General features: G+C 40.9%; 1 protein-coding gene across 1 annotated transcript; it reads left to right on the forward strand.

Moving 5' to 3' along the window:
- The first annotated feature begins 660 nt into the window (after nucleotides 1–660).
- Nucleotides 661–27,889, forward strand: LOC111851646 (vesicular glutamate transporter 1-like). The gene is made up of 13 exons (XM_072712638.1): nucleotides 661–780; nucleotides 14,132–14,384; nucleotides 15,434–15,552; nucleotides 15,667–15,781; nucleotides 15,958–16,045; nucleotides 16,267–16,353; nucleotides 16,703–16,845; nucleotides 20,657–20,806; nucleotides 21,388–21,520; nucleotides 22,824–22,934; nucleotides 23,602–23,729; nucleotides 24,549–24,618; nucleotides 25,018–27,889. Exons 1-13 carry the CDS (start codon nucleotides 719–721, stop codon nucleotides 25,302–25,304), a joined length of 1,746 nt encoding a protein of 581 aa, XP_072568739.1. The 5' UTR covers nucleotides 661–718; the 3' UTR covers nucleotides 25,305–27,889.

Raw genomic sequence — 27,889 nt, forward strand, 5'->3', positions numbered from 1 at the left:
GTGTGGTGGAGGTATAAATAAAGTGAGTGACATTTTGAGTTGTGGAAAAGTAGATCCCAGAACACATATAGTAAAGTCAGCAGTTTTGATGTGACAAGAAGTGATACATCTCTGTTGTTATACAATACTTTGCCGGGCAGTCTGTAAGTACGTCTGTGATCTGTGATCGTCTGTGATCTGTTTCCGGCAGCAATGACAGTGCAGTGCCATCCCCTGTAGATTAATTTGGTGAATGCAGCTGATAATTACATTGCATATGTACATGTAGACAGAGTAGACAAATCCCCGTTGTCTTTCGCCATTAAAATGTAACACTTTCGGAACATATTTAGCATAAGAAGTACTTTTGAAGAAGAATTATAATAATAGGCCTAACGGACGGTCGACTTGATATTACAACGGCCCTTAACCGGAATATATCGCAGTTTGCAAAGCAAAGCAGTAAGAGTGATAACGTTCGTTAAATAAGATTGAGTGTGCTTCATATGGGACATGATGCACAGTTTTTTTTTTTTAAAGAAAAAAAGAATCCACAAGAGTATGAAGACAAATTGCTAGCTATACGCTATTTGCTAGGGATGTGATGAGAGATTTCAACGTATATTTGTGGGAGGGTGGAAGGGGAGGGATAGAGAGACAGAGGTAGCCACAGGAAGCGCACCGGAGCTGGAGCGCGCATGGGACAGCAGCATCTCGGTCGGATCGGGGAGTCTTAAGGATGGAGATCCGACCAGACAGGTTAAAGGCTGCTGCGGGAAAGACCCTTGGGAAAATACACAGGTACTTATATCTTACTTAACCACATGCAGATACAACTGGCTGCTATACTTTAAGTTATTATGCTGCCGACTCCACAAAATCACTGCCGACTTTATATCTCTCAGTAATTTTGACTGTAGTTTAAGTAGCAATATATATATATTTCCGTTATTTGTCAAATCCAAATTGGTGGTTACACACTTATGGTCATAATGTTCAAGTAGCATCAGATGACTGGACAATTGTTCAAGAGTTTTTCAGAATGTATTGGGTATATGACTGTGGGTAGACTGGTAATAGTAACTATTTTTCTTGCTGACTTTATACTGTGATGAATATTAATTGATAAAAACAGAGTGCATTTTTCGTTCCAATTAGCCTAATTATATTTTGATTTGAGAAGATGTCATTCAGGACTGTAGTGTCAGACAGTAAGCCAGTACTAACTAGATTAGACACTATAAATATCGAGGACTCCGATGGACAGTCATCACCGAATTGTTCTTTCGATCGCAAAGCTTGGCCTATTTCCCTTTTCCGTTTATGGATGAAAAGTACAAGTTGTTCATTTCAATAAATATTAACTGCTGAATTATCCCAAGGTTTTGGCAAGTTACGAAGTTACTTGTTAAAATAACGCATACAGTAGCCTGTATACATGGAATACCTTTAATAATCATAATTGTTATTTGATACTATTGATACAAATGATAGACTGACATAATCTTTGGGTTAAATTAATCATCTTAAATCTGCCCTCGTCATAATCTTTACTGGCAACGGCACAGTTCTTCATAATACTTGTTTTTATTAGTACTAATAATAGGTACCTGCATGTTGAGATATTCAAGTTCAGATAACAGAGAGCTAGCGCAGGGACGGGGGTGTTCTCATTATTACAAATATATGCTAAAGTATATGTAAAAGAAATCCTAGTTCAGTTTAACAGAAGGAAGTAGGCCTAAATAGCTATAGACCTACTTATAAAACCGTATATAAGTAATAACGATATACATTTTATTATCAATGATGATGATTGTATCGAAAGTCATTCATTTATGTCCATCCATCCACGAACCAGTACACCTTTAACCAGGTAGCTGCTAAGAGGTCTGTATTCAGACCAGTGCCCAGCAAAACCGACAAATTAAAACAGGTCTTCATATCTAGGCTACGATAATTTGCCGACGAAAGGGTCTGAATAGGTTAAAAATAACAAGCTGAATAATGTATTTAGTGCACAGTACTTGGCCATAGTCTTGGTTTTAACTACTGTTCTCAGCTTTGCGTAATCTTTCACCATTCACTAAACAGGGCGTGTATTTAAATACATTTAATTAAAGTAGGCTATAGTTAAAGTACAATTAGCCTATTTTGATAAAATATAGAAATAAAAACAGTAAATTCGACATGATTAATTAGAAATAAAATGTTAGGCTATTGGCCTACTTTACTGCAGTTATATTTGCTACAAATGGATTTCTAATGTAAATGAAATTGTTCTTCAACGTATTTTTCCACCAAGTCTAAAACAGGATAGCCCTATATTATGTGGTCAAGTAATAGAAATTATAAATAGAAAATAGCCTAGATAAGTGGTTATGAACAATGAATGTAATTTTAAATATTTTGTCGGCATTGTAATATTATTGTATGTAACTAATGTAAATAACAGGTGAACTTGCAACCGTAAGGTTTACATGCAGCATACAGTTCATTGACCGGTAATCAACGCGCGGTCTTCGGCACTGCGCTCGGATTTGGGATTTAAGGAAGCGACTAAAGGCATAAATCCCCTCCCGAAATAGCCTGCTTCCTTGCTGCTGGTGCACGCAAATCCCAATGTAACCCAGCCCTCTCTGTGTCCCTCCGGGAAGCTCATGCAGCACCGAACGACTGCTATCTCACCTGTCCCTCGGACACAGTCCTGGGAGTCTCTTACAGTAAAGGCGTTGGCACAGAAGCCCAGACCCCCTTCCTGTCCCACAGTCGCGTGCTCAGGTGTGTCATGGAATTAGCAGGAGGCTTTTTGAAAAATTGGCTATTAAGCTTATTATTAATCTAGCACTGCGTTGATGTACGGAAATGATGTCTGCGACTGACAATCTACAAAAATAGTTCAACAAATAGGCCTAAAGTTGCTTTATTTGTTCTAAATTTCAGGTTCGTTTTATTTTAGGAGTGAGTGGCCTGAATCTTTTGCAGTCTCTACAGATTTATCACTCACGCTTCAATTAATAATTCATATACACATGCATCACTTGATGATAATGGGTTTGATTCATCTATCCATTTTCCATACCTGCTTGTCCTATCCAGAGAATAATGCAGAAGCTGTGGGTGCAAGGCAGGGAACAATCTAGGATGCAGTTCCATCCCATCACAGGGCACACATACATACCAACTGCACACACCTACAGGCAATTTGGTAACTCCAGTTCACCCTTGCATGTTTTTGAACTGTGGAGGGAAATCTGGAGAAAACCCCACAATGACACAGAGAGCATGCAAACTCCACACACATAACACACATGCAGCCAAGATGGAGACTCAAACCGGGGTCCCAGAGGTGTGGGCCAATAGGACTGACCACTGCACCAGCATGATGTACCCAGTTTGGTTTAGCAATTAGATAAATCAGGTTTAAGCAACCAAGTAACATGGGCAGCTTTATGGTTAGTATACTAAATATTTACATATTTGATTTGATGTCAAATATGATTTTTGAGATGGTCTTTTTGAAGTCACCCGATGCAGAGTTTCGCTACCTGTGGGGTGTACATGTGTTACTCAGCTGACAGCGATCTGATCTCGCATCCAGAGTGCAGTCAGCAGTTCATCTATTATTTATATATTACCTCCATCAGAAAGCTCTGAGTGTTTCTATAATAAACACAGCAAGGTCAATTCAGCAATTGCTACTTCTAGGTCAACACTGACTTTGGGATCCCCTAACATTTTACGGCCTGTGAATGTTCTAATGTGAAAATACATGAAGGCATGGTTGTGAACCCCCTCTCTGTATTGGCAAACAATATCTGATCAGGCTTCCTTAAGATGACCATCTTTGTCTAATGGCCAAGTCTTGAATTCTCTTCTACACAAGAAAGAAGTTGACAGATTCTAGACTGTGGGTTTTTTTTTTGAAGTTGTGGAACAGATGACAGGACAAAATTACCAGTGACACCCACAGACCCGCCGATCTATGCGGTTGGAGGTCTCAAGGTCAGCTGTGAAGGTCACAGTTAAGGTGATGTCTTTAAATAGCTCGCAATACAAATAATTTCAAAATGACTACCAAGTACTGAAGGACAGCAAAGCAGCCAGTTTTATTTTTCATTATTTATTAACTTAAAAGGATAACATGAAACCAGTTTTTTTAGTTCCCCTTTTTTCAGTTTCCAGCCAATGCAGTCTTCTCTGATTTCTGTTCTTCGCAGCTCTTACAAAAATCTCAGTGCCTGGACTAAATTTGTGTACTATGAAATGTGACCACACTGCTTCAATATTGATTGCCATTTATATCCATGCTCCCAGAATGGAATGAGCAGACGTATGTTGGACTGTTTCTGTTTGCATCACATCACACTGGATATTGTTCTGTGGAAGTATTGTGCACTGTAGCTGCTGCTTGCAGCAGGAATCCCAGATGCATTTTCAGATATTGTTAAAATAAGACAATATATAACTTACATTATAATTACAACTTAAACATCTCAAATTTCTCTGAAAGAGTGTTTTAATATAATAAAATTAGTTGCATGAGGTTTTTTTATTGTAAAATCACTGGCTACACTTGTACAAATCCTGAGATGTTATGTTCTGTGGCAATGGGCAAGGTCACATGATGAATCTGAGGGCAGCATTGTCGCTTCATATCTGCAGGGTTGTGGGTTTGAATTACATGTCTCCTCTGTCTGTGAAGTTTGCTTGTTCGTCTGTGTTTTCTGTTCTTGCTCTAAACATTTAAGTTTAATTATAATTGGTAGACTTAAGACAATCAAGGACATTAAGTTAAGATAATTGGAAATGTGCCCTGCAATGGACTGGCATCCCATTCAAAGTGTACTCCAGCCTTTTGCTTTATAGTAAACTGTCATCCCATGCAGGGTGTACCCTGCCCTTGTGCCCTATAATAGACTGGCATCCCATCCAGGGTGTACCCCAACTTATGCCCTATAATAGACTGGCATCCCATTCAGGGTGTACCCCAGCCTTGTGCCCTATAATAGACTGGCATCCCATCCAGGGTGTACTTAGTCTTGTGCCATAAGATGGACTGGCATCCCGTCCAGGGTGTACTTAGTCTTATGCCCTATAATAGACTGGCATCCCGTCCAGGGTGTACCCCAGCTTGTGCCATGAGATGGACTGGCATCCCATCCAGGGTGTACCCCAGCCTCGTGCCCTATAACACACTGGCATCCCATTCAGGGTGTACCCCAGCTTGTGCCCTATAATAGACTGGCATCCCGTCCAGAGTGTACCCCAGCTTGTGCCATGAGATGGACTGGCATCCCGTCCAGAGTGTACCCCAGCTTGTGCCATGAGATGGACTGGCATCCCATCCAGGGTGTACCCCAGGCTCGTGCCCTATAACACACTGGCATCCCATTCAGGGTGTACTTAGTCTTGTGCCATAAGATGGACTGGCATCCCGTCCAGGGTGTACTTAGTCTTATGCCCTATAATAGACTGGCATCCCGTCCAGGGTGTACCCCAGCTTGTGCCATGAGATGGACTGGCATCCCATCCAGGGTGTACCCCAGCCTCGTGCCCTATAACACACTGGCATCCCATTCAGGGTGTACCCCAGCTTGTGCCCTATAATAGACTGGCATCCCGTCCAGAGTGTACCCCAGCTTGTGCCATGAGATGGACTGGCATCCCGTCCAGAGTGTACCCCAGCTTGTGCCATGAGATGGACTGGCATCCCATCCAGGGTGTACCCCAGGCTCGTGCCCTATAACACACTGGCATCCCATTCAGGGTGTACTTAGTCTTGTGCCATAAGATGGACTGGCATCCCGTCCAGGGTGTACCCCAGCCTCGTGCCCTATAACACACTGGCATCCCATTCAGGGTGTACCCCAGCTTGTGCCCTATAATAGACTGGCATCCTGTCCAGAGTGTACCCCAGCTTGTGCCATGAGATGGACTGGCATCCCGTCCAGAGTGTACCCCAGCTTGTGCCATGAGATGGACTGGCATCCCATCCAGGGTGTACCCCAGCCTCGTGCCCTATAACACACTGGCATCCCATCCAGGGTGTACCCCAGCTTGTGCCCTACTGCGTGAAATAGTCTCCCGGTAACCCTGACCAGGCTGAGTGGGGGGAATATAGATCAATAAATAAGGACAATTGAAGTTGATCGATGGCTGTTTTCAAAACACTATAGCTTTCTACTCTGTTCAACCTTTCAATAGCCCAGGCCACCTGGAAATCTTGGCTTCCAGAGATTCTATTTTAGGCCTGTGTGCAGGTTTCTATAAATAGTTTTTCCTCATACAAAGCGTTGAGCTACCAAATGCTTTGTCAAATACAGTCACTATATAACAATAGGCTCACAATAAATCAGCAAGGCTGATTTTATTAAAAATAAAGCATGAAATCTACTAAAACATTCATGCAATGGTATGCATTGTTAAATCTTATTGCGGCTTTTCATTTTTTAATATTGTTTAATAACAAACTTACACATCTAACAACCTAGCCTGCTTAGAATGATTTGGAGAACCAGCAGTGTGCGTAGTGAGTGGACAGAAGTCATACAAGGTGTTTTTCGATGGATATGTTTCTCTATGGCCTTTTTAAGAACAAACTCACTGTGTTAGTTCATATCATTAAAGGTCTAATGCTTAACATACTGCAATCAAACACTACCTGTCAAGATCACACTGTCCTCACTGTATCAAGTGCTATCCAACTAGCATGCATCAATGCATCAAAATATCTTCTTATACTCATATAAACCGTAGGCAGAAACATGTACAGTTACCTCCATACAGGACAGCGGCTTCTAAAAAGCAGCTTTTATTCACAGCATACAAATATCGATATCTGTAATTGTCTACCTTGGTCCGGGGGCCGTGCGGTTCTCTATAAATAGGATGCTACAGGGAATCAGTGGCTGCGTCCTTCTGTCTGAGGCCGGATCTCCCGAGGGAGGTGGCAGCAGCAAGCTGCTCAAACAGGGCATTCATACCCGTTACGCTGGAGCAGCCGAACTGCACAATGGAAACAGGCAAATTACACCACAACTAATGAAGACGTAGAATTAATGAGCATTAGTGTTATCTACAGCTGTGGAAATAATGGAGACCACTCCGTATTATTTAAGAATCCTTTAAGAATAATGGTTTAATCCTGGTTCTGCTGGCAGACGGCTACTCCGAGCAGCAGGTTACTTCCAAGCTCAAAGTTTCTAAGACAGCAGAACACAAGAACAATGTAAAGCAGGAGACACTGGGAGCGACCGAAAGTCTGCCAGTTAAATGGCAGAAGCGACTTTCTAATGCTAGAGATGACCGTCGACTTTTCCAACAGTGCCTCGTGAATCATGGAAACATTAAGTGGTGTGAAGTGCACTGCTAGGACACATCCGACTTCTAGAAACAGGACTGAAGTCCCATAAAGCAAGGAAGAAGCCCTTCATCAATGAGAAGCAGGGAAGAGCCAGGCTGCAGTTTTTCCTCATACAAAGCATTGAGCTACCAAATGCTTTGTCAGATACAGTCACTATATAACTATAGGTTCACATATTTTACACAGGCACATACATTTTCCTGTGGCCTTATAATTTTTTCCAGAGCTGTATGAAAGTATTTTTCTGTACACTACTTATCATAAGCCTGTTGTAATGCCCAGTAGAAGGATGGCAATTTACCACTCAAGAAGTTGAAAAAAGTATCAATTATTAATTTTATGCATCATGATTATTCATACTGATCATTTTGAGTATGAGAACATGAGGCATCACAATTGTTAGGATATAATTAAAAACTAAGTTACAAAATGTACACAATTATGAAAACAGAAGTGCAATTCTGTAATAAAAATAATTACTCATGGGTGTCAGCCAGATTGTTTAAATAGTTATCGGTTAAATAACTTGAGTATTGTAAATCATATCAAACTGTTTGGGTAAAGGCTAATCATGATGTTGGAGGATTTGGTGCAGATGCTTTTGCCATTTGGTACATATGAAAGCTGACAAGGGGTATTAAAGGGGTCAAGACAATATTGCCGCAGTATGTCTGGAACAAAAACATCTGGCCCTGTATATAAAAATACATGCTCAACATGTAAAATGTGTTTATTTGGTTGAAAGTACAAAAATAAGCAGAAAAAAAAGAAAAAAAGGACAAAAGAAAAACAACTTAAACAGGAAATCAAAGTTGAGCATTAACTAATGCTGTGAAGCTCAGGGGAATATATGGATGAAGTTCTAGATATTTATGGTACAGCAGCTTTTGTCTGTGAGGCAAAAAAAGCAAAAATGCTTAACATTACAGTTTGCATTTATAGGAAGCCGGTGTGACTGATGGGGCTGAGTTAAAAATGGAACAGGACCGGGGAGGGCAGGCTCACTGGGTAGGCGATGATGATCATCCTGTAGGAAGATGGTCTGGTGGTGATGCCACATCCGCTGGGTTCTGAAGCACCAAACAAACAGCATCTAAACACTCCCTGGGTGGGGGGGGGGGTGTAAGCTGCATGGGGGAGCAGTGTTTGCCCTAGGTTTACAGCTTTTGGGGGGGGCAGACGGACATGGTGTTCATGTGTTTCTTTTAATGACAGCAGTCAAAAAAGCGCAGATATTTTTGTCTGTCTTTCAGGTGGTTGACGCAGTTTCTAAGTTCCAGAATGAAAGTGTTCAATAACTAAGTTGGACTCAAAGCTAATTCCTCAAAAACACCAAGACCCAATGTGATTTCCATAATCTTGAACTTCACAGACCGTCTGACAGCAGAGCAGCACCATCCTGAACCTTAAACATCTTTTCTCTACTTTCACACTTTGATCTTTCACACATCACTAAACAGAGGAATGGTACAAATAAGGATTTTACTTTTATGATGGGCTTTATTAATTATGACTTAAAATGTTAAGCAGGATGATAAAATTACTTTAAAATGCTACCCAGTTCGTCCTCTTTTGCACAAGCATCCCTCGGGATAAAAATGCACTTTGCAGCTTGAAGCAGCCTCCAGTTTGCACACGCATTAAGTGTGACTGTAACGTACTAGCGGCTCCGGTCCAAAGCCTGGCAGGGCAGATGAAGCAGATCCTCAACACCAACGTCTGGAGATACTATCCTCTGCTAGCAACACTTTGTGGATGACTGTATGTTTGTCATGGAAAACTGGAAATATGGTTAGATAGATAGATAGATAGATAGATAGATAGATAGAAAATTAAACTTAATCCAGTTAATCCAAATTACGAAATTAATTAATATTCCTTTAAATGGTATATTGTTATACATAAATGCATTTCTAATCTGCAGCTGCTGTGGCATAAAATAACATAATCACACCACACATACAGTCATGCAGTCCCTGAATATCCATGTTTTTCTATTATTAAGCACAGACCAAATTTGGCCTAACAGGCTTAGGGGATTTACATGGCGGTTGTGGTGTTGCAGGTGTGGTGGTGTATATTACACAATGCGAGAGCAGTAGGACGGAAGGAGGAGGTCCGGCGGGTTTGAGCGGGTAGCTGGTTCTGGGTGGGACCCTGCTTCGGCCGCCTTGGGGAGGGTGCTGCAGCGCTAAGACCAGGACGGAGGTGGTAGCGGGAGGCTTCCTGTTTACTGCTGAGCCAGCTGGAGCTATTAGTGGGAGCTGGCTGTGGGGAATCTGGGCTGGAGCAGCTTCTGACAGCTGGTGCAAAGCAGGCCCTGAAGTTTTGACAGGTGGCTGCTGTCCGTGGTGCTGACTGCGGCCGGCGACACGCGACTTTGGCCGGAGCCGCGGTGCCTTCCGGGTTCCCGCAGCAGCATCGTGACACAGTGTAATGATTTTCCACTCTCTCTGGATTCTTGTCTTTCACGGTGTTTATGAAATGTGTTATTTTATGGAACGGTATGATTTACTCTGAGCAAATATTTCTCACAGTATTTCTACTGTATTTTCTGTACTGTAATTATTACTCTGTATTTGTTGACCTTTATTTGTCTTTGTCTCCCTCTTTGTTACTGCATGTTGTGAGTAATTCACTGACTGTAGAGAGAGAAAGAGAGAGAGAGAGAGAGAGAGACCGAGGAATGATGGGGGAATAGATATAGGGTTACAGTGCACCTGCTGGGACATTTGGGAATAGGAAACAAGCCCGGGAATTTGCATTCACATTTATTCATTTAACAGGAACACAGATCACTTAAAAGGCAATCAAGGCGGAACCAGAGCTGGTTCAGACATCGGACAGCCAACAATAGCAGTGAGAAAGGATCTGAAAACCAGGCAAAAAGAGTTCAGAGTGGGCATTATCAAATACTCAAAAATGTACATAGTATATATACAATTATGCTAGATATTTTAAAATACATAAGATAAAAATACAGTTCAAAATCACCACAATTAATGTACATCAGTTGCTGTATCTTTGCTAACCCCTCCAGTGCAGCGATCGATCTTAATATTTGCACATGACTTTGAACTTCGCTTCTCTGGGAGCTTCAGCTTGCCCCTCTTGCTCTCACTATTGATCTGGAGCTGACCTAGCTGTACTGCATTAGCGTCCTTACCAGGGATAATCAGATCCCAGGCCCTGGCAGATGCGCTAATACATTTACTGAGCAGAGACTGTGTGAACAAAGTGCTCGTCTGAAAGGCCTGGCTCACATGTACCACTGGATGCTTGTAATCAACTCGGCAAGTCTTAGGGGGTAGAATCTTCAGTGGGCCTTCCAAACAAATCACATTGGGCAAGGTTAGGGGTGAACCTTAGAGCCTTCTGCCCACTGTCTCTGTTCCAAAAGCAGACAGGAAGTTTGAAGGGTAATATCTGAGAAAGGAGTCCAATAACTTTGTACAGCTTTAATCAGGGCACTGTGAACCCGGCTTAAGATAACACAACAACGTAAACATAATACGAAGATAGCAAATCAAATGCAAATAACAGTTCAAAACACTTTTAACTGTAAAAATGATTGTGGTATTTGGTTAAGTATGTAATTTGGATTTTGGTATTAGGTTTCTTGGGATGAATGCACATTTAATCTTCATGCCTAAGCAGCAAGTGAAGGATGCAGGCCTCGCCATGAAGGGGGCGTGGCCTAAGGCCATCTTAAAGGGGAGAGCCTTGTGGCAGCGGTTTTGCTTGCTAATTGGTTTTTAGCATGTCCCTTGTTACCATATTATCTATAAATTAGCGAGTTCTGTTTTGTTTTTGAGCCCTGTAACCAAGACAACAGCCAGTCTAGATGCTAATAAGACCCATAGCTGTCCTCTTTTGTTTTCTTTGCTTCCTTCTGTAAATGCCAGAGTTTGGGGTTTGAATTACTTCTTTTATTAAAATAGCTTCTTGAATTTCCATGGTTACTGTTCATATTGGTCCAGTTGCTTACTTCATAAAGGACTACCTCAATCACGAGAAGGGTAACTCCTTCCCCAATAATGTTTTCCTTCTTGCCCATTCATAAGGTTCTATGTTGGAGTTGTTTCTTACATTGAGCATCTTTCATGCTCATGAGTATCCCTTGACTGGACATCATTTATATAAAACACTGCTGTGTGTCACCATTAGATGTACGCTATTTAGTCGCAAAGCATTTTGGTGCATGGCTGTTTGCGTCAATGAACAAAGGTTTAATCCACCCTTCTTCCCACCTGAAGAAGACCACCATGATTGGAAGTCAGAACTCACAGCTGCGCTGTCACAACTCCGAAGCTACGCATTTGACTCTACACCAGATGTTTCCAAATCTGGTCCTCGAGGACCTGCAGACAGTCCATGTTTTTTCTTCCTTCCAGCTCCTGGTAAGGAGCAAAACTTAGGACCATCTGTCAGGGATCTGGGAGGGAGCAAAAACATGGACCATCTGTCAGGGATCTGGGAGGGAGCAAAAACATGGACCATCTGTCAGGGATCTGGGAGGGAGCAAAAACATGGACCATCTGTCAGGGATCTGAGAGGGAGCAGAAACATGGACCATCTGTCAGGGATCTGAGAGGGAGCAGAAACATGGACCATCTGTCAGGGATCTGAGAGGGAGCAAAAACATGGACCATCTGTGGGTCTCCAAGGACTGGGTTGGGAAACACTCCTCTACCCGGAGGATGCATCTGAAATTGAATACTTGGTTGGTATGTAGTAGTTGATATGTACCATGTAAATTGAGTCCAGTATGTCCCAGTTTTCATGAGAAAGTTTATGAACAGCACCCTGATGACCTACTGCATTCTGCGAAATTTCAAAGTGTGCAACTGATGGACACTACAATATCCCATGATACCTCTGGAGCTGTAACCAGAAACGAAGAACATCGCTTGCTCAGGAAATTGTGTCACATTGGCAGAGGAAGTGCCAGCTCTAAGCAAATGTCAGTAGAAAACAATACCCGGTTATATAAGTTGACTTGAACATGTATTTTTTTTGTTGATAGTATTTAACAGTTTTTAACTTTCATGGGGGTCAAGCTAAGTCATTGGTAAACATCCAGGTTGGTTAATATGCAATATGCTGGCCATAGTTATCCAAATGCATGCATACTGTTCTCATGTAAACATATAGTACAGTACATGCTGAATTATTGGTCAAATAAATAAACAGATTTTTTATGTTTGATGTTCTAGAGCATGTATTCTGTGTTTGGCATTTTCCAAAGGACTGTACCATTTCTGAGCTGGATGATCCAGTGTGACATCAGTATTGGCTGGACTGTGGTGGGCACATACTGGCAGGGGGCTCCACATGTCACCTGCTTGCACTGCTTGATCTGGGTGGGGCCTTTTGCTCCATCCTGCCTCAATATGCGGTGTCGGGTTACTGCAGCCACAATGGCGAGTGATGTAACCTCTTACCCAGCCAATGAGGCTTAACGAAATAATACTCACCCAAAATGAACTGAAGTGAAACATCAGTATCGATCCTGGTATAAACTGAGCACGCACTGGGAGACATGCTGCATCGTGTGACATGAACTACTGCTATTGCCTTCATAGCTCTTACCTTATAGGTAAAATACATATATATTATACATAATATAATACTATGTGAACCAGCATAACAATTAACTGCTGCAATGTAATGGAAAAAATGGTTGAGAAATGTTTCTGTGTCCACATGGGCTTATGCATGTCACTGTAGTGCACACAGGTATGATGGAGAGGATGCATTCTGCTCTCTTGCCTGGGTACAGATATCACTGTGCTTCAGGGAAGGTCCATCTCAGTCTGGTTACCCAGCGATAATGTCGCACATCTGCCCCAGTTGATGCATATTAAAGACACGAATCTCGCTATTTCGTTAGTTATTACTGCTATTATAATTTAAAATTCTGCATTTTTCTGTGCCTGCAAGCAAAATCTGCATGTGTACCATGGATGCTTTATGTTTATGACATATGTATGTGTGATATTTATTATCTGTATATGGCGTATGCATGTGTGGATGCTTTAATCGCTCTTTATTTTAGGAAATTGAGTCTAAATGTCCATACATTGTATGGAGTCCGAAATCAGAATTCAGATGTGCTCATTAACAGAAGAACTAACAGACTTCCATTAAACATCCTCAGTATATTGAAAAGCACAATCATTCCCCAGCATGAGCATCCTCCAGCATGTGTAGCTGTACAGAGGTCAGTCTGAGGCAAACCTCACTCCCAAGGTAGCAATCAGTGAGAAACAGAAAAGCAGAAATAAGAAGGTGTGATATATGTGTGAACTTAGTGGTTAATAATAAATGATTGTGCGAAAGTGATAAAAGCTGGTAATGTGTGAGCCAAGGGCCACTGTCCCCAATAAAATTTGCCGCTGAAATATTGGGGGATTCTGATGTATAGACTGCATATACAGTGCTTAACTGCAATGTGGAAAAACTTTAGCAAATGTGTGGAGATCCTGATTCAGTTCAATTACCTCAGTAACTCATGCAAAATAATGCTTACAGTTTTTCCACCAAAAAGCCTTCATAAATAAATGAGACGGGCATACATGAGTGGCACTGTGGCTCAGTGGGGGGCGCTGTTGCTTCACACGTCCAGGGCTGGGGACTTTTACCCTGGGGTGTGGAATTTGCACATTCTCCTTGGGGGTTTCCCCATTTATTTACCTTTGCTTCATAGCTTCTCAAATTCAACCCATAACTAAGGCCTACTTACTCAGTTCCTCTCCTCTTCACTCTATCTCCATCATGTTCCAGGTTGTTGGAAAAGCGGCAGGAAAATGGTGAAACGATCGAACTGTCAGCTGATGGCCGACCTGAGCTGATAGAGGAGAAAGAGCTTCCTGTGGTAGACTGCACGTGCTTCGGCCTTCCGCGACGGTACATCATCGCCATTCTCTCTGGCCTGGGCTTCTGCATCTCCTTTGGGATCCGATGCAACCTGGGTGTGGCTATTGTCAGCATGGTCAACAACCACACCGTCTACAAGGGCGACAAGAAGATGCTGGTGGTGAGTTCAGTGGGGAAAATAACTCGTAACCGCTAATAGCTATTAGAACGTACATTGTTAGCGTAAAATAAGAAATTGATGACACAATGCTGTAGCATTTGAACTTTTCTGCCATCATTTTTATGGGGTCACCAGCTGCCAAAGAATATTTCTGTTAGTAGTCTTTCCCAGGATATCGTATTGCTTATACTTAGTTTTCATGCATTCGTCTGTCAACAACATCATACCACAAGTAGTATAAACACACTTTGCATTCATTTAATTAATTTGGCAGATACTTGTACATCTGTTTTATGCAAAGTAATGTACAAGCAAGGAAGAGCTAGTTCAGTCCCTGTAACAGTCAGGGTTAATGCCCTTGCTCAAGGGCCCAAATCGCTTTACCATCCATGGCATTTGAACCAATGATTTTCCAAACACAGATTCCAATCCTTCAAGCCACACCAGCAGTTTGTGTGGACCCCCCCACATTCAAAATGCTTCTGACACCCCTGCACACAAGGGATACATGCAATGCCAGTGTTGGGGAGTAACTAGTTACATTAAATTGTGTTAGTTAATGAAATAACAAAATTAATGTGATTGTAATCCATTAATTACTGAGAAAAATATGTAACTAAAGTACAGATACTAATCAAATTACTAAACAAAATGTTGGTGATTACTAAGGTATATATTCTTTTTGGTAAAAAGCTTATATATAGTATGTAACATTCATTTTGGTGCTTTACATCCTTTTGCCATAGAGAAATGCCTTCTTTTGGCATATTTCCAGATAATGCAGGTCAGCAAATACTTGGGACTTGTCAGCTCTATTGCCTAGTTTAAAACATTTGTTAGAAAAGTAATAAAAAAGTATTCAAAGGTAATAAGTTATGTTACTTTGATAACATAATCAAAAATAGTTACATTACTTGTTACGTTTTTAACAAGGTAACTGGTAATGTATAACCTATTACATTTCAAAAGTAACCTTCTGAACACTGCAATGCGTATGATGGGGATGTTTTACAGACATGCAAAGGCAGTAACAGTGCCTTCTTTTACAGGCAGCCCAGTTTTCCTGGGACCCAGAGACCGTAGGTATGATACACGGCTCGTTTTTCTGGGGCTACATCGTCACTCAGATACCCGGAGGCTTTATATGTCAGAAATTTGCTGCCAACAGGTAATTTGCTGTTTAATAATTAGATTCTCGTGCTTTAAGTTGTAATGGTTTTGTAATTATATGACTATCACAGTGTAATGATAATAATGTGTAATGTTTCTCTCTGTCTTTCAGAGTGTTTGGCTTTGCTATAGTAGCTACCTCTACACTAAACATGTTCATCCCTTCAGCTGCAAGAATGCACTATGGCTGTGTAATAATAATTAGGGTATTACAGGGTCTTGTGGAGGTATGATACTTCACTATTCTTTTGGGATTATCTCTTTGGTTTGTTGCCCTGTTTGTCCTGCCTCTATAGGATGTATTTTTCTTCATGTATGCATTTAAAATATCTGCAGTGTCAACTGAATTATGTTACGGAAATTAACGTAAGAGCTTTCACCGGTCTTCCTTTCACCGGCGTAGGGAGTGTCATATCCAGCTTGCCACGGGATCTGGGCGAAATGGGCACCGCCCCTAGAAAGGAGCCGATTGGCCACGACAGCCTTCTGCGGTGTGTCATCACGTCTCTCAGCAATATCTCCTTAAACATGAAGTTTTACGCTGTTTCCATCATCATACTGTTATGTCTTTATACTGTTATTGTATAAAGTTCTAGTTGCTGTTAGCAGAAGTCTTGGTACTTATAAAGCTATTGACACGATACTTAATTGACACAATAACAGCTATTAGTAATGCTATTACCCCTTAAGTCTGTGCCTTTCTCTTTGTCAGGTTCTTACGCCGGCGCAGTAATAGCGATGCCATTAGCAGGTATTCTCGTCCAGTACTCTGGATGGTCTTCCGTCTTCTATGTATATGGTAAGTGAACTTTCTCAGCCAATATGGGAAATTAATGCTAATTACAGAAGTGTCTGTTGTAGATGGCAGAAAATAGGAATATCAGATACGGCCAGATTACTCCCCCTCCCATTTATGACATTGGCATATTTTAATCATTTAACATTTTAGCACATATTTTACCCCTTTAGTACACATTTTACCCCTTTAGCACACATTTACCACTTTAGCACACATTTTACCCCTTTAGCACACATTTTACCCCTTCTCATTGCTACATTTTTAACCATGCTAACTTCCTTTCCACCCTCTCCTTTCCTTCATTCCACCACTCCACCTTACCTGCTTCTCCCCCCACCCCCACCCCCAGGCAGTTTTGGGATTTGTTGGTACCTCTTCTGGGTGATGGTGTCATATGAGAGCCCGGCAGCCCACCCCACCATCTCGCCCGAGGAGAGGAAGTACATAGAGGAGAGCATCGGGGAGTCAGCGGGACTCGTTAATCCTCTGCAGGTACAGCCTTTGCCTGTCCCAGGCTCTCTGTCCACGCTGGATACAATGCCTCATCAGACAAATTAAAGGTAGGCAGGCATAAAAGTAAAATAATGAAGCAGTAAAGGCATTTATTTCCACTGATTTGGTATTTTGGGTCATATTTTGTAAGTAAGGGCGTCCGCCAAATGCCGTAAATTTATGTACAAATATTTCACGTATTTATTTGCTTAATTTTAATATTCAATTCAGGCTAGAGGCCTTTGTTAACAGCATCTTAAGACTGGATAGCAGCTTATAGCCCTTTGGTCCAGTTTGTTAATTAGCAGGCTGCCTAATGCGTATAAATGAGGCAGAGCAACGTGTTCGGCGCACTTATGACAGATGGGTGGCATCAGTGTAAATTGCATTTATTGGCAATTATACCACAGAAGGAACCAAAAGAAGCAATCCATCTATCACCTGCAATGCAGAATCAATCAATCACTTTATTTATAAAGCACATTTAAGGACACCACTTTCAGCCAAAGTCCTGTACAGAATGCCGATAAACACAATAAAACACAAAAATAAAAACAAACAAATAAATAAGTCAATAAAAATAAAACAATAATATTTTAACCATCGGGTACTTTACGTTTACAAATGCTAATGACTAAAACTGTTTTCAATCTTGTTTTAAAAGTAGCAATCAATGGTGTTGGTTCTGAATATGCATTGGTAATCCACTGCATAGGACAATGTTGCAAGAAACAATGGATGCAAAAGAGGATAATTAAGTACCACAAAATTGCAGAGAAATATAGAAGGTTAGCAAACCAACACAAAGACTCCACCTTGGGTCACTCCTGTGTGATGTCAGCTAGTGATGCTGAACCGGACAGCCTCTGTGGGCACCAAGCGTACAACAACACCACACAAAAAACGCAGAAACCAGAATTAGTACTTTGGTCCATTCTAAAAGCATCTTGTTCATTCTCTACAGTGAGTGTTGTACATGCACATGGTCACACTGCTTATGTTTTTGCCGTCTAAAGACAATGCAGCACTATTCCAGTTTTGTGGGTGTAGACAAATGAGAGATAACTTTTCTGCTAAGACAATGTTTTTGTCAAATAAACTGATTGCAACTGATTGTGTTTTAATAACAACTATTAAAACACATAAAAAAAATGCTTTTTCTATTATTCATAATAAAAGAACTGCACTATGATATATCATTTTAAGCTTTTTAAACTCAGCGAAATGTGAAATAAAAGACCAGAGGATTTTAACAGACTAATACCAGATCCTGAAAACTCCAAGTCTATCCTGATCTTTGGACCAGCAGGAGAGAGCACCTATAATTTATTTTAGGACCCCCCCCCAAACTCCCACTGCCCAACTGATATGTGGTCCCTTACATTTTGAGACAACATTTTTCAGTGGTTGAGTTGCCTGTATAGAACATGTATATTTTATGAATTTCAAATTGAATTAATTCATGCATACAGAGAGTCCTGGCCACTCAAAGCCCTTATGGCCCACCCTAGGCTAGCCTCACCGTTAGCATTTCTCTCCACCACAAAACTTGGTGATGTCTATGATGCTGAGATAGCTCTTCTCTGATGAAAAGGAAATACAGGTATAAAATACAAAGTGAAATTGCTAAGTTAACGCCTCATTGCAGTTGGTGCCCTAGGCAGCCGTCTGTGTTGCCTATTTGATTGACCGGCCCTGCCTGGGGAACCACCACACGGCTTTAACTTTGAAATAAATCAATTAAAATTAAGTTAAAATTAATCTTTTTTTTTTAAACTGTTACATTAATTAGATTAAGTTGCATGCCAACTAGAAGGATGTGTCAGCTACAGAAGAGGTCTGACAATCAGCACTTTTATGTCTGATTTTTCCAAGGAATTTGAGCCAACTAGCAGAATTCAAAAACACCAAATATTGTATATAGTGAGGCTATACCCAACCTAGTTACTGAGACACTACTTACAGCACAGTTCCAGCTCACCTCGATTTTCCACTGCAGAAGGGCCGGCTCAGTAAAGGCGTTACCAAACTTGGAGAGTGACAGTGTCCGAAGAGATGTTAACACGATGTATATCATAATTTACCATGTGCTAATTTCTGCTAGCAGGTCTGTGAGAATCGCCATGTTATATTAGCATGAAATGCTACCTAAATTAGCTTGCGTAGGTTTGCATTACGAATCCATTCCGTTCAGCTGTTCTCCAGTACTTTTTAAGTAGCAGAGGGGAAATTTGCAAGTTCCGAGTTGTTGGGAATGCATCAATACAGTTCTATGATATTATGTGGCATAATAATGAATAATATATCGAAAATACCCTTTTTTACTTTAATCCATACTTTTCGACACAGATCACCAGTATCTCTTTGCATTTTGACCAATCAGATGGTGGAGACGCATCCAGCTCGCTTTAGTTACGCTTTCTCTCTGATAGTAAGCAGGGCTGTGTCAGCACAGGTACAGGTGGGGTATGACTCACATGATTTACAATGGAAAACTGTCTCTTCGTGGTATGGCTCAGGTACGGCTCGGTTCTTGGTGCCAGTGGAAAAGTGGCAAAAGCTCATAGACAGAAATAGACAGACACTTTTGCAGGACTGATGTTACACACCGCAAAAGCACAGCCTGAAAAATGACCACATACTTGAATCAGCACCATAGTCGAAAGACTTACAGAAATTGTCACAAATCTGGAATTTATGGCAGAGTAGCCATTTGAAAATGTCTTGCATCCAAGGACAATGCACAATGAGTACAAAACCTGGACCCCTGAGCAATGGTGAAACATAATATGGGTGTGAGTCATCTTTCACTCTTTATCTTATTTCTGGACAGGGTTATATTTGGAGAAGACCAACATATGGCTTCAACCTATAATGTCTGTTGAAATAGGCAGGCATCACATGGTACTCGTCAGGTCCAATGATTCCTCTGCATGATTGCATAAAGTTTAAGGAAGATGAGTCCATGGCACTAGGCCAGATGCACCCTATTAAGCAAACACTGTTCTCTTATGACGTCGCCATTTTCCAAGATCGTGATGCTGACATACACACAGCAAGACACATTCATCAGTGGTTTCAGGAGCAGCAAGAAGTCATTCACCAGATCTAAACACTGTTTAGCCTTAATGGGAATTTCAGAAGTGCACAGTGTAAAACAGACTTCCACTGGCTCCACACCTCTAACATCAGGAGGCTTTTCTTCTTGAAGCATGGCCCAATATTCTGGAAGGATTCAAGCTCTTCTGAAGGCAAAGGGAAGCCAGACATCCTGATTTGCGTTTCACTTCTTTAACTAATCACTGTCCATTGTATGACATCATCACATTAATTAAAACTAGTGTTTTCTGTTAAGTGGCAAGGTGCACAGATTGGTAAAGTATCCATTTTATTGCGTATGCCATAGAACAAAACATAAGAACATGCTTACCAGCAAAGGTTGTACGGAACAGTGTAAAGGCATGTCTGTTCCCGTTCATGATGATGATGATGATGATCATAACAACGAGGGTTGAACTGGTGATCTTCATGATCACAGACACAGTCTTAGCCCTTGAGCCACACACCACACCCCTCCTGAGGGCTGGAAGCCTTGAATTTGAAATTGAGAAGTAAATGGACCAATGGGGAGAAGTCATACAATGAAGACTGTGATTGGTTAAAGATATGTAACGCAAGCCCCCCCTTGTAGACCCAGGAACACGTTGAACTTGAGAAATTCAGGACGTGCAAGAAGCCCTAGTGTTTTTTAGATTTTGTAAAGATAATTCACCTCATCTCACCTATGATTCTTTCTTCTGTTTCCTTGCAGAAGTTCAAGACTCCTTGGAGAAAATTCTTCACCTCAATGCCAGTGTACGCCATTATTGTTGCTAATTTCTGCCGCAGCTGGACTTTCTATTTGCTCCTCATCAGTCAACCAGCATATTTTGAGGAAGTCTTTGGGTTTGAGATCAGTAAGGTAATGAAAACAACAACATGTTCATCTTTTTTTATTAACTAAAAGCAGGATTATTTTACTTTCTATGACCAATTTGCAAACTTTGCCACTGAAAATTAAAGAGCTCACACTCTGTTAGCTAACGGCTTAGCTTTTATACTTACTAATGTTATTCCTTTTGTGTTAAAATGTGCCATTGTTTATTGTTTTGCTATTATTAGCACGATATAAGAAGTACTAGGAAGTGAAAACCAGTCACTGAATGAATGAGAAGCTCTTAATTGATATGACCATTGATACATTATTACTGTACTTATCGACATGGTAACAGTTCAATCAATATATGCAAATTTAGCATCATTATAACTAAACAGGTTACATTGTATGTGTAGCATCTGGGTCACATGGTAATTCAGATAATATATTTCATCATGATGGAATATATTTACTTATATGTTACTTGGCAGTGACAGATGAAGAGCTTCCCTTCTTACCAAAGGAAATATCTGGCGTGTCACATCTCTTGGTGTTATAGTTACAGACTGTGTTTGTGAGTAAAGCAGAGGTCAGGATTTTTTGAATGTTTTTCTTTGATCCTGCAGGTGGGCATGCTGTCGGCCCTCCCCCATCTGGTGATGACCATCATCGTGCCCCTCGGGGGCCAGCTGGCTGACTACCTGCGCTCGAAACAGATCATGACCACCACCAACGTTAGGAAGCTCATGAACTGTGGAGGTAAAGCCAGAACAGGAAGGAGAACGAGGAGACCAGGTCACTCTGTAAACTGATTCAGAGCAGTGAGAGCGTGGTTAGGTACAAAGGGGAAGGCAGAGTTAGAAGCATAACGAATGGCACGTGGCACTTTAAAAGTAACAATCTGTTTGATATTTTACATTATGTAAGGGATAATGTACAGGCAGCCGGTAGTTATCGCAGAAATAAGCCCCGACAGTGTGATCAGGACCCGACGCGAAGCGGACGAAACATTTTATTGACATATTTGTTTTAAATTAACATTTTTAAACGATAATCTTTGTTGGCGCGGACTGATTTTAAACATACAAGTAGTACCGGCTATGCGTTATTACTTTGGAGCGGTCATTATTTGAAAAGAACGAACCTGCAAATGTCTCAACTGACCAATCAGAATCAAGCATTCCAGAGAGCCGTGTAATAAAGTTTAATAATGTTCAGAAAATAGGAAAATTAATTTATACTCTTTCAGTATTGTAAACTCCAAAATTATAGTGAATTTCTTGACATTTAAGCAAGGCTTCGAAATGTTTATGGTCTATAACACGGGTATCAAACCCCAGTCCTGGGGAGCAGAGCCCTGCACATTTTTGGGTTTCCCCTCATTTAACACACCTGATTCAACTCCTTGCGCTAATTACCACACAGCTCTTGAGCTGAAGCATTTATGGTGGAACAGGGAAAGAACTAAGCTACACAGGGCTCCAGCCCTCCAGGACTGCAGTTTGACACCCCTAGTCTATAACAATATCAATGCATTTTATAAGGGTAATTATCCACATATTTAGGGTCAAAATAATCTAGAGTAGAAGTTATTAATTTAATGACCAAGATGGCAATTTTAACAGAAAAAATTATACAACATAAGCACCAAGGTAACACAGTCATCACTCAGCACATTAAATGCTACAATCTTATTTCATCTTGCTAACATTGGTGCTAACAATTTGGGATGAGTTTCCCAAGCAGCAATCAATGAAATGCATTTGTGGAATAAAAAGCACCATATAAATCGAATTCCATCCATCCATTTTCCAACCATTTATCCTGGCCAAGGTTGCAGATAAGTTGAATTACATAAAAGTATATTACACTTTACTGATGTCACGATCACTTGTTTTGGAAATGTCTTATATTGGCATTTTCATTTATCAGCAGTTTCTGCTGTTGCTCTCCTCTCCTCTGGTTATTCCACTGACTCTGTTCCTCCATCTTACGTGTCACTGGTTTGTGCTGCTCGATCTCTGCTCTGTTAGCCTGTTCATATCTTCATCCTGTCTCCTAGGATTCGGGATGGAAGCCACTCTATTGCTAGTGGTCGGCTTTTCTCACACGAGGGGAGTGGCCATAACCTTTCTGGTCCTTGCTGTCGGCTTTAGTGGATTTGCAATCTCAGGTCAGTTTGCGTGTCTCTGGAAAAATTCAGATGACCAAGAAACTTACTTCTCCTTAGCACTGCAAATTTAAACCTGGAGTCTCTGCAAATGCCTGAATAAAGTAACTGCCAAGGGTACTATGTTTTTTTTTTACATGTCAAGAGACCATAAACAAAACTCACCCTCAGGACCTTAGTTGATGTGATAAGTTTTTGAATGATTGTGACATCACTGATAGCTTTTATCTCAGCTGGCTATCCCTGCATTTGCTTTGGACTATGATGTAAACACAAGAAGATACTTATTATTCATTGCAGACACATAAAGGCTGGACACAGTGGCTCAGCCTGTAGCCTGTTTACTCTTTCCAACCATGGCTCTGTTTCCATATTCTTGCAGTGTTTATGCATGGTCTTCTGCAGTTTAAAGACTTGCATTTCAGGAGTAGCAGCCTGTTATATTTCAGTTAGCCCTACCTGACACCCTATGCTGACCCGCTAGCATCTGGCTTTGACAAGCAGCAGTCTAAAATGGGTGCTTTCAGATGGCTACTAGAACAGATGTGCATTTCCGCTGGTCTCTTCTCAGTTTTTGGCGGTCAGGGCTAATTGGACTCTTCACCTACTTCTATAACTGTCTGCTAAGGGTATTTTTTGTCAAGCCCAGTTCTCCATTTCTTTTTCACAGGGTTTAATGTGAATCACTTAGACATAGCTCCACGCTATGCCAGCATCCTCATGGGCATCTCCAATGGAGTCGGAACTTTGTCAGGCATGGTGTGCCCACTGATAGTGGGGGCCATGACGAAACACAAGGTAAATTATCAGCTGTAATGCAATACACATACTGTTTAATGCAATATGCATGCCATTCAGTACAATACACATGCCATTCAATGTAACGCACATACCGTTTAATGCAATATTCATACCATTCAATACAATACACATACCATTCAATGTAACGCAAATACCGTTTAATGCAATATGCATGCCATTCAGTACGACACACATGCCATTCAATGTAACGCACATACCGTTTAATGCAATATGCATGCCAGTCAATACGACACACATGCCATTCAATGTAACGCACATACAGTTTAATGCAATGTGCATGCCATTCAGTACGATACACATGCCATTCAATGTAACGCACATACCGTTTAATGCAATGTGCATGCCATTCAGTACTAGACACATGCCATTCAATGTAACGCACATACCGTTTAATGCAATATGCATGCCATTCAGTACGACACACGTGCCATTTAATGTAACACACATACTGTTTAATACAGTATGCATGCCATTCAATAAAATACACATACCATTCAATGCGATACCCATTCATGAAATTAATATAAAAATGACCATGAAGGCTAAAACAAAACACAATACTTTTAAAGGAATAAAACATTATTTTCTATTGGCTTTCTGTTTGATTAACTGCCTTAGGCTTGAGTAGCCAAAAATTGATGACTTAATTCATGTGTTTGTCATTTTTCTCTTCTGACCTTGTGACGGTAAATTGTGATGAAATTAGGATTTGACCAGCATAATGGTTTGCCTCTTCTTCATTATACGTGTCTGTCCGTCTCTCTGTCTTCTGTCTTTTTCCGGTCGATGTCTCAGACACGGGAGGAGTGGCAGTATGTATTTCTCATAGCTTCTCTTGTTCATTATGGAGGCGTTATCTTCTATGGTGTGTATTTCTCTCTTCTTCGTCACTCATTCTGCGATGTCCCACACTTTTGCCTGCGGGTTGACAGTCTTGCTTTTGTTTTGATTCTGTCTGTATGGGGATATTTTAGTCAGGGAGAACATCGAGTTCATCATCCCAGCATGTCATATTCTGAGTAATCTCTCTTGATAAGCAGCACAGAAATATCAGCGAACACATCAGCTTAGCTAAATATCTGTACAATGAAGTTGATTTAAAATAAATCGGATGTCTCATTTGTTGTTGACACTTTAAAGTATGAAATGTTTCCTGCTAATCTGAGACATGATCATTCCTCTTCTTTATATTATAATGCTTGTTATGCCATTAATCAGCTTAATCTAGTTCAAATGTTGATAGTTTTTTTTGGCATTGTTCCAGGCATCTTTGCCTCCGGAGAGAAGCAGCCTTGGGCAGAGCCCGAGACCACCAGCGAGGAAAAATGTGGGATCCTTGATGAAGACGAGCTAGCTAATGAAACGGAGGAGTTATACCATACCGGCGGAGGGGGGCAGTATGGAGCGATGAGCCAGCCCCAGCCCGGCATGAACCCAAACGGAGGAGGAGGAGGATGGGCCACCGACTGGAACAAGACTGAGGAGTATGTGCAGCCAGCAGGATCCAACAGCTACCTGTATGGCAGGGAGGGAGAGAGAGCGCTACCATAGCGGAGTGCTGTGACTGGGACGGGGAAGCCAGAGTACAGATGGAGATAAGAGGGGAAGGGATAGGGGGATAAAACAGTCACCATGAGATGGGTGTAGATTAGTACAGGGTATGAGCGAGGAGACTGATACATTAGAGAAAGGGACTGGGGCGGCAGTAGGGGGCGCTATGCTGACTGAATGGCTTCGTCAAAGAAAGGATGACCAAAGAAGAGTTCAGAAAACAGAAAAGAAGTCATGCAGACGAAGACCAAACACCCAAACAAGCAGGTTTGGCCTGTGGCCTGTTTGTGACACTTCCTATGTCATGTGCATTTGTGGGCGTGTGTTTGTGTGTGTGCAGGTGTTTCAGTTTGGTTTGGACCATGTTCATGCATATATGCAGGCGGAGGAGCATTTTTGGGTAACAGAGCCTGGATTCTTCCACTCCTTGCAGATTTTTTTCTATGTCATTCCAAGCCCATTTGTTATAGATTTTGATTGGACCCTGTCTCATATTTAAGGCTGGCTCTGCATTGTATTTCTACTCTAGGTTTGTTTATTAAATGAAATATAAATGACAAAATGAATCAGTTAGAAAGACAGGCAACTCTAGTGCAACATTTCGCTAACAAATGATCATTTATTCGGTGTTAAGCATCTTGACATTCAGGAGCCAGTGTAATTTTTCTTAAAGTATTGCAAACATTCATGTAAACAGTGTTTATTTTTCCAATGCAAACAAAAGAAAAACCTTGTTATTGTTCATAGCAGCAAGACAATTACCTTTGTGATGAACCACAACTGTACTGAAAATACTTATAAAACGAACACAGAGAGCACACATTTAAGTGTCAGATTTACCCATTTTTTGATTTTCCTACACAAAAATAGTTAATCTCTCAGAGGATAATGTAGTTTATCAGTTGCCTAAAGAGATTAAATGTGCTGCATTAGTGTTCCCATCTACAAGATTTGAACCCACAATCTCCCAGGTAGGGCACCGGTTTCCTAAAACAGGAAGTGACACACTTGTACAATTTTGATGATTGCATATTGTCTATGAAAATATTACACAATAATGAATAGTGTATGGAATCATTCATGAAGTTAATGTCATTTAAGTGGAATTTCTGTTTAAAGGAGTTCTAGATATTAAGAGGTATTAATTCAAACCGAAAAAAATAACTGAAATAAAATACACAAAACTAAGACATAGTGATAGAACTGAAAACAAACCAACAAATAATTTTCCTCCAATAGCATTGCAATATTCTCCTGTTGTAATGTTACTACCACAAACATTTACTGCCAACTGAACATACTTACAGGAAGCAGCATAAGTTAGGAGCTGCTTCAAAAAGTGTCAACCTGCAGGATTTTCTCATATCATAGGCAGACTTAAGTGTTGTATTTCTTTAATTTAGAAGTCAGCTGGAGGTGTCCCTTTGCCAAAGTGGGGAGGGGGGGGGGGAGGGGAGGAGCTTAGGTTATTCACATTATGTTTTCAATTAACTTGACTTGACAAATCTTAATATCAGATTAGTAGATTAATAGTACAGGGTTTAGTCCTAAGGATTCACTAAGAAAAATGTTATAAATGGTATTTGTGGAAACTGTGGAACTGGACAAAGAATCTGAGCTAAAAATTTGTTTGAATGTAAATAGTATTGGTAATGCAATAAGAGGACACACATTGGTATATTTACTTATAAGTTTAGCAATAAAGGCAGTCCTGAAACTCTGAAAGCTGCTCTGACAGTTTGACTCATCATCAACGTTTGATGACCTGTTGGTTCAAACAGCTTTCATGCAGAAACTTCTGCTGTTGTGACTGAGCCAATCAGAGACGCTAAAGCTGTTTGTGGGCACTGCAGCACTGACCAGCTAAGGTGTTCTACTGTACAAAGACTGTATAGAGAAAAGACCTTCACTTCCATCACATATCCCCACTGCACTGACCAGCTAAGGTGTTCTACAAAGACTGTATAGAGAAAAGACCTTCATGTCCATCACATATCCCAGCTGCACTGACCAGCTAAGGTGTTCTACAAAGACTGTATAGAGAAAAGACCTTCACTTCCATCACATATCCCCACTGCACTGACCAGCTAAGGTGTTCTACAAAGACTGTATAGAGTAAAGACCTTCACCTCCATCACATATTCCTATTCACTTAACATGCAAAAATTCTCTACATCAGCTCTCCTCCACTGTTCTGTGTAAAATCCATTTTGCTACCTTCCTAAATCCGAAGAATCCTAAGTCCTAAACTCAGACAGGATTATGTATTTAATTAATCAAATGGATTCTTATCAGTCCTTAAGGTAGCTCTCCAAGATGAGAGAACTGGCACAATGACACGTGCTGTGGATTTGATGCTGGAGAGAAGCGCGGACAGAAGCAGCCTCTGACACTTGGGCACAGCCATGTCATGAATAAGCACAATATCCTTCAATATCAAAGCAAAACACAATCATTCTGGTATGTGTATTTTTGTTTTGTTTTGTTTATGTTTTCATGTGACGCTGAAAAATAAAACTATACGATTATATATCAGATGTATAATTTGACAAATGTATAAATAGACATATATGTATATGTGGAAA

The sequence above is a fragment of the Paramormyrops kingsleyae genome, chromosome 5, assembly GCF_048594095.1.
Source record: "Paramormyrops kingsleyae isolate MSU_618 chromosome 5, PKINGS_0.4, whole genome shotgun sequence".
Lineage (NCBI taxonomy): Eukaryota > Metazoa > Chordata > Actinopteri > Osteoglossiformes > Mormyridae > Paramormyrops > Paramormyrops kingsleyae.